General features: G+C 50.3%; 1 protein-coding gene across 2 annotated transcripts; it reads right to left on the reverse strand.

Moving 5' to 3' along the window:
- Window positions 1-411: 411 nt before the first annotated feature.
- On the reverse strand, window positions 412-9,242 carry DACT1 (dishevelled binding antagonist of beta catenin 1). Of its 2 annotated transcripts, none has more exons than XM_054286680.1 (4): window positions 8,886-9,242; window positions 6,415-6,547; window positions 4,642-4,797; window positions 412-2,361 (listed from the first exon to the last, which is right to left on the reverse strand). In XM_054286680.1, the coding sequence occupies exons 1-4, from the start codon at window positions 9,240-9,242 to the stop codon at window positions 503-505; spliced, it is 2,505 nt and encodes an 834-aa protein (XP_054142655.1). In that variant the 3' UTR covers window positions 412-502. The 2 variants fall into 2 exon arrangements, with proteins under 2 accessions (XP_054142655.1, XP_054142656.1); XM_054286681.1 differs by having other exon boundaries at window positions 4,735-4,797; window positions 8,886-9,102.
- Between the last annotated feature and the right edge of the window lie 1,193 nt (window positions 9,243-10,435).

Here is a 10,435-nt window from a genome sequence, read left to right on the forward strand (position 1 = left end):
AAGAAGAGAATCAACAAGAAAAGAAAAAAAAACAGACCAGAGTACCAGAAGGAAAAAGTTCAAGATGTGGCAACAGCAGCAGCAGAAAGGGACACGCAAAAACATTAAGAAACACCTTCACTCCCTCCCCTTTATTCCCTAAAAACTTATGACCTTAAGCTGTCGATATCCTGTATGAGAACCAGAACTGGAAAAACTAGGCAAGGAAGATCCATTCCCAGAAACATTTTAGCCTTTTCTCAAAGCCTTCTGACACCATGCGCTGGAGGCTGTTCACCACTGAAATGGCAGTGTTGTGTTTTTTTAAACAAGTGTAACGGTCTTTTATTTCCACATAAAAGGCACTAGTATCCACCCAAGTTCTGAAGACAAGTGACATAATTTACCTTAAGTTTTAAATATTTGTATTAAAAAAAAAAAAAAACAACTGTGGAAATATGTACAAAAAAAAAGCACCTTGCTTCCAAAAGCAGAAGCAGATACATTCCACCAAGTCACCTCACTAGACGGTCGTCATGAGCTTGAGGGAGCCTGACCGAAAGCGGAGGATCTTCTTCTTGAGGTTATGGGAGGCTTTGATTTTGACAAAGGCCTTGGCCGCATTCTCATGCAGCTCTGGTGCCGTGACTGTTTGGATGGGGAGCGTCTGGACAAACTGGGACCAAATCAGGCCCCCACTCTCATCAGAGTCACTGGTGGTCGTGCTCTCCCCTACAAACTCCACCTCGCTCAGGCTTGACTCGCTGTCTCCAAAGCAGTTCGTGGTGTAGTTGCTCTGCTCGTCCTCGCTCGTGTCCACCACGGTGGAGTGGAACAAGGACTCGCACTCGGCCGAGTACTCCGAGTCACTGGCCACATAGGCATAGGGGCTGACGTAGGGCAGGGGCACCTGTGAGTAGACCCCCACGCCCTCCCGCCGGTTCCTCCTCGCCCTCCGCAGGGCCTCCTCGTAGGAGATCTCCGCCGAGGACTTCCAGCGGCGGTAGTCGGCACGCTTGTGCTTGGGCTTGGCCACCACGACCTCCCGGCCGTGCCCGTGGGAGCGGAGGGCGGATCTGTGCAGGCCGGCCTGCCGGCCCGGGAGGCTCGGCTCCAGCGGCAGGCCGCCGCCTCTCTTCCCCCGCGACGAGGGCTTTTTCAGTTTCTTATTTGTATCCAACTCCTCGGGGAAGCGGCACTTCTTGCCGACCAGTTTGGCTTTCTCCCTCAAGGTCTGTGAGTTGTTTTCCACCCCGTTGGCAAGGTGGGACCTGTGTTTCAACGCAGAGCTTTTCAAAATCTTGACGTTGCGGGTGCCTTTGTGAAGCTTCATGCTCTGCTGCTGGGCCGGGATGTACTGGGCGTTCACCAGCAGCCCATCATCCAGGCTCTGTGAGGAAGAGCCCTCGCTTTTGAAATCCAGCGCGGGCCTCTCCTCCACAGCCGGTGACGAGGAGCGAGCGGCCTGCAAGCTGCTCTTCAACAGGATCTTTTTGGGAGGCTGGCTGACCCTGTTCTCTGGCTGCAGCACCACCGGCTTCCCTGGGGTGTCTTTGGGCGATGCAGCAAAGAGCTGGCCATTCTCCTTGGGGCCATCCCCGGCTGTGCCCACCGTGTTGCGGCCCAGCTCCAGCGGTGCTGGTTTGGCGCCCCGTGGCAGGTGCTTGCTCTGGAGCTCTGTTGTTGTGCTGGGTGGGAAAGCTGCTGGCAAAGGGGCCTTCCTACTCTCCACCTGCTCCCCAGCCGGCTCCCTTGGCCTTTGCTTTAACGGGGAGGGAGCTGTGTGGTCTGGAGCAGGAGCCCCACCGGGAGGCAAACACACCGGCTTGGAGCTCTTCAGGTTCACCACATTGCCGTGGGCCACCATTGCTGCCGGCTGCCGGACACACATGCTCCCGTGCCTCAAGATTCCTTTGGTGGCATCGGCGTTGAGACTCGTCCGGGGTTTGTTAGTCCTTACTGCGTGAGTCTTTTTCTGAACCAGGCTTAAGATGTAGCTGTCTATCCTCTTGCTGGTGGAAGGGCACGGAGCCGGCCAGGAGCTCTGCGCGGGGAAGGTGCTGGCGGATTGTCCCGAGTCCGTTTCGGATGGGGTGCAAACGTCGCTCAGATCGCAAGGGAGCCTCTCCTCTTCTCGCTGGGGGTTCTCAGTCACGGGGAGGAGGAACATGGGGCTCTGCACAGCCACGGCGTGGAGCGGGCTGGGGTAGCGGTAGATGTCGTTCCCGTTTTTAGACACCAGATCGCACTGGTACTTGGGATGAACATCTGCAACGACATCGAGGGAATTTGAGTGCGGTGTGGATAAAGAGCGACAGACAGAGCCTGCGGTCTGGTCCTCATGCTGGCCTTCCTTATTATAGTCCATCCAGCCTATGAGATCTGAAAGGCATTTTAGGAGAGTTTAGAGAGCCTGCCAGGGACAGCTGTGCTACGTTTTTAATGTGCTGCCAAGGACACCGGTCCATCTAGGCACACAATGCAAAGCTTTAATTACAGCAGCAGCAATTTTGCAACCAGGGATGCTGTTCAAGCAACACAAAAAGCAGCACTATCCTTCTGTGGGTCTCCCTGTCACTGCATCCATGTGGGATTTACCCCACAAGGACAACATGGTTAAAACAATAAAAATCACAGCCCTAATGAGAACGTGTACATTGGTTTCAAACCTGTGCCCAGGTTGTTAAGATCTTCCTATCTTCCTTTCAAGCCACCCAGAAGTCTGCAAGGGTCTCTTATTTGTTACACAGTCACCTGTGAAACTCTGCAGGCCTCAGCATATATGAATTTTAAATCCAAAGAGAAACATAAAAAATACAGACAAGAGAACAATTAATTCTTGTAGCTTATTGACAAATTTCACTTCTGGATTCTTTCAAGCATGTCTCAGGTCAGGAAAAAAAATATCCAGACTTAATTTTATTGTTGTTTTTATTATTGTTACTATTATAATAATATTTATAGCAATGCTAATAGTAATAACAGGTGCTCCTTTTCAGTGATAAGGGATTAAAGAATGGGAAACATGTTTTCACACAAGTACAAGAAGTGCAGGTCAATCCAGCTGACATCCTAGCCTTGGCTCTGCAAAGAGAGTTCTGCCAGAGAAATCCAGTGCATTTCACGATGCATGAGTCAGATTTAATGGCTAATTACTGGCTAAGTTACTGGCTAAGAAGCTTACTAGACAGGTAAGCGACCTTAAGAGCAGGGCTTCCACCCAAACACCTAAGATTATTGTTATTTTTTAAGCTTAAATTGCCCCGTCTTCTTGGGTAGGGGTACAATCTAAGTGATCCTCTGCCAGTCCTGTTTTCTGCCCTTGGGCTGGAAACTTCAGCCAGGGTACTCTGATTGGAATGCTCAGTGCTCATCACTTATCTAAGGCTTATTTCAAAGAGGTCTCATGGGCATTGATGAAATTTGCTGATAGAGATGATGTTCCTGTGTGAGCAGGAGAGGATGAACAGGGAAGTTAAGAGCATAAACTTCCTCCAGATCACCTCTCAGTTTTCCTACATTTCCTAAATTCTATGTTGGCTTCAAAGAATGTTGACAAAAAGGCATTTTTGAAATTTGTCAGTTTGTGAAATTTCATCCCTGAAAGTGAGACTGTATGAATAATGAGAGGTATATGTCTTTGTGATGTATACAGAAAAAATAGTAATGGAATCAGCTGGAATTCCTTGTGTGTGTTTTTTTTTTTCTTGTTTTGATGTATGGCACATGAAGATCACATATACCTTACAACAGGGAGCATTAAATTACCTCGAGCTGCTCACAGGAAAACTTAGAGGACTTGTCAGCATCTCAGAATGAATGTATTCCAGGCTGCATTTTCCCAATTCAGAAACACAAGAGCATGAATTATTCTGTCCTTGATTCACAACAAATCACTAATAGGTAACCTTAAGGAGCAGAATGCAAAGTGGAAATACTGTGGTTGGAATCATCCTCCCCAGCCCAGAATGAGCTAAAGCTTTTGAAAAGCTCTGCAGTCAGTAACACTGGATCACAGCAGCCCTATTAAGAGTCTCTTCTGGAGAACAGAGGAGGCCTTCCTAATGAACCATCTCACAAATCAAGGCTTGCATCTTCAGACTGGTCTCTGCACAAGAGACAAAATGTACCTGGCCTGTTCATGATGTCTATACTATATAAATTAAGAATACACCTCACCACGCTCACCCAGGGTCAAGGACCATCAGAATTGACAAAAGGACTGCTAAAAACATGTGCCCTGACCCCCTAAAACCTGTAGCCAGCTCCCTCCTCTGTGACTTTAATGCTGACATGGCTAAGAGCTATTATTAATAATTACTATTCACTAAAAATGCTTTTCTAAAGAAAGAGAAATCAGCTGACTGATGTGTTTCTGTGTACAGGTACCACTGCCCTCTGCTGGGTAGAGCAGCTGCCAGATCTTCACATGCCATTTTTATGTGTTTAGAGTGACAAATTCATGTGCAAAGCTGGAGCAGTGCAGGGCAAACAGTCCTGCCTCATGACCCATGTGCGTGAGAGGCACTGGGATCTTTTCAGAGCATTATATGGCACATGAAAGGAAGAAGGGTTAATCCAACCCAGGTACTCCTGAGGCAGTATTTCCAAAGCCAAAGCCACCTCCTGGAGTATGATGTATTCCACCTGCTTTTACTATACCTGCAGATTTAGGGCGTCCATCTGAGATATTCAGTGTTGCCTCCAAAGGGCTGCAAAAGCAAGTGCTAGAATGGCAACTGGATAAACACTCACTGAAGACAGAGTTAGATGAATTGGAAAGCGATCCAGAAGCTCCATCACTCAGCTCATAAAACCCTATAAAAATAAGAGTTTGGATTTATATTAGTTATGTCTACACAAAGTTACTATTTGTGTCCCTAGAAAGGCAGTCAAGCTGGTGTTTGAGTTGGCTTGCTCTAACACGTAGTTATGGGATTTCATTCAGTCACCCCAAAAACAGCCAACAATTTAGTAATATCCTTATTGCCATGAATTTGCTTTGTTTAAAAGTAAAGCACTCAAAACAGCAGAACTTATCTTAGCATATGGATTTTTTTTTAAACTTTACAAGGGTTGGGGTTCTAACCCTTGCAGGGATTTTCAGATTTTAGCAACAAGGATCCAGGCTGTGTTTGGCAGCTCACTCATTTAATAGAGTGTTATACTTCCAAGCCAGACTCCCCAACTATTACTTAACTATAGAAGTGCTGGGCCCAGTGCTATCCATTACTTTCCTCAAAGTTCTGGAGATAAACATAATATTTGTGGATTACAAGAAAAAAGAAAAATGGTAAATAATGTGCAGATGCAGCAAATTTAATTTCCTGGTAAACTGGGACTACTCAAGGAAAAATGACATACCACAACCAAAATTTAAATTGTTCATTTAGGAGTAAGGAATGCAGAGCATGCCTACAGAATGGGGATGCATCCTGGAAAACAATAATCTTGGAAAGGGCTTAGTCAGCGTGGAAAAGCAGCTCAATCAAGCTTAATGATATGGCAAAAAAAAAAAAAAAAAGCTAATGAGATTGTTGGATGTACAAAGAGGCTAATGAATAGCAGCAGGGAAATGACTTCAGCAGTTCTACATGGCCCTGGTAAGAAACACTGGAACGGTGAGCCCAGTCCTTGAATCCAGCATGCATAAAACAAAGCTAAAGAATTGGAAGGAGGCCACCAAGCTATTTAGGAGCTTGGAAAAATGCCTTAAAATGAATGACTTCAAGAACTTGACCTGTTTAGCTCATCAAATGAAAGCCAGAATTATAATGTATAGCACCTCCAAGAGGAGGAAAAGCTGGCTATTAGAAAAGACCTTTCTTCAAGGGAGAAAAGGATATAAAAATATCAGTGCTGGAACAAGTCAGATGCAGACTGGAAATTAGCAATGGCTTTAACCATTGCTAGTTGGAGGATTCTCCACTTTTTGGTGTGTTCAGAACACGTCTAGGGGCCTCTAGGAAAGGCTCCCCATAGTTAAATACCACTTACTGGCTTCAACACAGTTAGAATGAGATGAAATTCAATATATGGGGGATGAAAGTGTTTGATTCCATGCTCCTTTCTGGCTGTATGACCACTTTTGATATCCTCCTCCTGATAATGGTGCTTCTTTTCACCATTTTTCCTTCAGCCTCCTCCCTAATATACACAACAATTGGAACTTTTCGAACTAATGTGAGGATGGCCTTGAAAAAACAAATGCCCCAAACACTAAAAATCTAATTAAGCTTGAAATGCTCCCCTGAAAGGAGCAACCAGCAGCCTTTTCAGTGGTCACTGAACTCTGTTAGTAGGGATTAATTATCAGAGTGTGAACGAGATGTAGACATTTACTGCTGCAGTACTGAAAACTCCAGCACTAAAATCTACAGCCAGTTTAATTCCAGGTCCCAGGGGAGGCTGGATTTTGCTGAGCACTGCCCTTACCTGAACTTGGACGACTGTCTGTCTCCAGGTGCTCATCTGTCGTTTTCTCCACGTCCAGGCGGAGATCACTTATTTGCTTATCCAGCTCTTGCAACTGATTTAATAACCCAGCATCCCTCCTCCTCAAGCAGTTCTGCAAAAGAAGAGGACAAAGAACATCAGTTCCTTCAGTGGGGCAGATGTGAAGGGGTCCCAAGGACCAACAGACTTCTCTATCTAAGCCTTGTGAAACACCTCGTCGATATTCTTTTATATAAAAACCAAACAAAGCCCTGACATTTTAGATGGATGCTCTGGATAAATACTTCAGTGAAAAATTATGCAGGCACTTCATCCGAGCCTGTTCCAGCCAGTTCTGCATGAGGAGCATGTCCCACAGCTCAGAAAGACCAACGGGCTGTGCTGACCACAGCTGGAAGAACAAAGCTGGATTGTGTGATAGGGCCCAGCCAGACCTGTGCCCATGGAACGGGCAAGGATGGCCGTGCCAGCCGAGCAGGGCACGTTCCCCACCACACTGGTGTTACTCAGAGATCACATCTGCTCACACAATGGCACCAAACAGCTCTGCCAACAAGTGCCTGTGGTGTGGGAACCGCCTTGTTGTGCTGCACATGATGAGCTCAGAGTCCACCATCCAGAGAGGGAGATTCCCAGGGCTGGGATCACAGCCCTTTTATTAGTTTTGCAGTGCAGCAGGAAGGAAGAGTAATTCTTCCTCTTCTCCCATTATAATTGTATGAAATTGCTGCGAGATGAATTTTAAGGCTATTTATGAAGGTAATTTGATGGCATAAAATAAGCAATAAGAAATTATTTTGCAAGGCACTCATTAACCCACGGTCAACACAATCAGTTTCCCCCAGCGTATTATAATGTTGCTTATCCATCATCTGTTCAGCTTCATACCCTTTAATTGCTCTGGCTTTGGGGACAGGGGAGGAGGCAGGAGGAAGGTTCATCTACTTTTGTTTCTTTGAATGCATCATTTGACTGGTACCCAGGGGTGCTCTGACACATTCATTGCAATGAGTTTTGATGCTCATAGCTGGACTAGTTCTGAACCCATTAAATCCAGGATAATCTTTTCCATAGAGTGAACCAGTCATAGAATCATAGGTTCATAGAAGGGTTTGGGTTGGAAGGAACCCTAGAGATCACCTTGTTCCAACCTCCTTGCCATGGACAGGGACACCTTCCACTAGACCAGTTGCTCAGATCCCTGTCCAGCCTGGCCTTGGGCAAAGGGAGAGCAAATGCTAAAAGCACCGGCAAGCACTGGTTGAAGGCGTGCTGGTATTTAAGGCCATCCTTTGGAGAACCAAAGGAGTGACCCAAAGCCTTCTCCCCCATTCCTGCGGGAGCCAGGGCTGGCTGGCAGCCAGGCTGGAGGAGGTGATGGGTTCAAGGGATGACTTCGCTGCGCCACCTACTGCCACCAGCGCCCCCTCCCCCAGTCAGCACCGCATCTGGTTCCAATCTGCAATGTCAAGTGCACAAATTAAAGTGCTACCACAAATCTCCGACTTTTTTTTTTTTTTTGAGTAATGATTCCGTGGTCCTTCACTACGGCTCTCGGCCGCCAGCCAGCCCCTTCTCAGCAGAAAAAAAAAAAATTATTTTTGTCTTTTTAAAAAGGAAATAACCCTAACCTAACTAAACCAAAAGGGTAACAAGAAAAAATAAAAAAGAAAGGAGGAAAAACGAGGGGTGGGGTGGGGAAAAGAAAAAATCAGGGAAATAAATCACGCAATCCAACTTCTCCCTGGGTGAAAGCAAATGCTGAGCCGCGCACAAAGAGCGCCAGGCACAGCTGTACGCTATTTTCATTGAAAAATGATCTGCCGCTTCATGCCGCCCTCCATCTCTTCCCACACCAGCTCCAAAGCGCGTCGTCCAACAAAAGCATCCCTTCCTTACGGGCCCGATCCCGCCGGTGCCCGAGCGCCCGCTGCCTCCTCCCGGGGCTGGACCCGGAGCCGGCTCCCAACTTCCATTCATGGCAACGGCGGCGCCTCTCTTGCCATGAATGGAAGTGGCACCGCCGGCCCGGCTCCGGGACCCGAGGAGAACCGTGCGGCCACCGGCACAACGCCGGCACCACCCGGCCACCTCCGAGCTGTCACCGGCCCGCCCTCACCTGCGCGCCGTGCCGGGTGACAGCGGGCCGGGGGCGCCGCCCGCGGGGCGACCCTGCTCCTTCCTCGGCTCACGGCGGGCAGCGGAGTCACAGCGACACGGGCACACCCGCGGGTCACAGCGACACGGGGGCACCGAGCGAGTCACAGCGACATGGGCAGCACCCGCGGGTCACAGAGACATGGGCACACCCGCGGGTCACAGCGACACGGGGGCACCGAGGGGGCGCGCATCGCCCGGCGCTCCCCGCCCGCATCCCCGGCGCTCCCCGCCCGCATCCCGCGGCGTTCGCCACTCACTCGCATCCCGCGGCGCCCCCCGCCCCCGCTCACCAGCTGCCTCCGCAGGAGGAGGATGTTCTCCTCCAGGAACTTCTCCTCCAGGCTGCGCGGCGGCGGCCCCTCTGCCGGCGGCTCCCCGCGGCCGCCCTGCGCCCCGGGCCCCACTCCCGCCGGCCGCCGCAGCAGGAGGCTCTTCACCAGCAGCTCCTGCCGCTGCCGCAGGTACTCCAGCTCGCCCAGCCCGGCCAGCGTGGCCTCCAGCCGCTCCCGGGTGCGCTGCCGCTCCGCCTCCGCTTCGCCCTTCTCCCGCCAGCGCGCATCGGGCTCCCGCGGCGCCCCCGCGGCTCCCCCCGCCGCCTGCCCCGGCCCCGCCGCCGCCGCGGCGCTCGCCACGGGGCTCGCCTTCATCGCCGGGGACGGGGGCGGCCGCCGCTGCCAGCCCTGCCCGCGGGGGCACCGCGCCGAGCCCCGCGCCGACGCCGCCGCTGCCGCCGCCGCCGGGCGCGAATGGTCCGCGGGGCGCCCGGCTGCTTCCCCGGCTGCCGCCGCCCCGCGCCCGCCCACCGCCCGCCTCCATCCCTCCTCCATCCCTCCTTCCAGCCCGCCTTCCTCCCCGCCCGGCCGCGGCTCCACGCCCGTGATCGCCTCTCTCCTCATCTTCTTCCTCCTCCTCCTCCTCCTCCTCCTCCTCTCACCTCCGCTCGCCGCGGGCTGCGGGAAGGTGGGGGATGCAGGAGTGCAAACCGCTGACCTTCCCAAAAACTCCATCCGTGACTTCTGGAGCCCTGCACGGTGTAGTCACGGACCATCACAGAGTGATGACGGAGTTATTATTATAGAATCACAGAATGGTTTGAGTTGGGATATTAAAACCACCTCGTTCCAACCCCGCTGTGCCATGGGCACGGACACCTCCACTAGACCTGGCTGCTCCAAGCTCCGTCCAAACTGGCCTGGAACACTGCCAGGGATGGAGCATCCACAGCTTCTATGGGCAACCTGTGCCTCATACCCTCACAGAGAAGAATTTCTTCCTAATTCCTAATCTAAACCTGCCCTCTGTCAATTTAAAGCCAAACGCTGCTTTTACAGACCAGCACATCCAAACCAGGAACAAAAACAATGCATCTGGGGAAAAAAAAATCCAGGCATGAAGAGGTGAGGGTGTAAGGAGAGGGAAAAGTGACCAGGAACAAAAATTATGCATCTGGGAAAAAAAAAAAAATCCAGGCATGAAGAGGTGAGGGCGTAAGGAGAGGGAAAAGTGGAAAAAAGCAGAGGAGAACATGGAAGTCCTTGCACTGGGGTGCTGACCATGGCATGGGCAGTGGGACCAAAGCACTGGTGAGCAGTTGATTCAAAGCCTGTGTGAGTAAACCAGCCCAAAAAAGCCACAATGAAGTGAACTTTGCAGCAGCACGCAGGCTAATTGCAGCAAAGGATCTGCAATTAGGTTTTCAATGGGCATGTGGTGGAAAGAGGCGGAGAGTGGAATGCAGATGCTGAAGGGGAAAAAAAAGAAAATGTTAGTTTCAAAAAATTGAAAATTGACTTGCAGACATGTACTAAGGGGAGAAAATGGAAGAGGAAGAAACAAGTAT

The sequence above is a fragment of the Melozone crissalis genome, unplaced genomic scaffold, assembly GCF_028551555.1.
Source record: "Melozone crissalis strain CALT ecotype California unplaced genomic scaffold, PUWL_Pcris_2 ptg000056l_1, whole genome shotgun sequence".
Classification (NCBI taxonomy): Eukaryota; Metazoa; Chordata; class Aves; order Passeriformes; family Passerellidae; genus Melozone; species Melozone crissalis.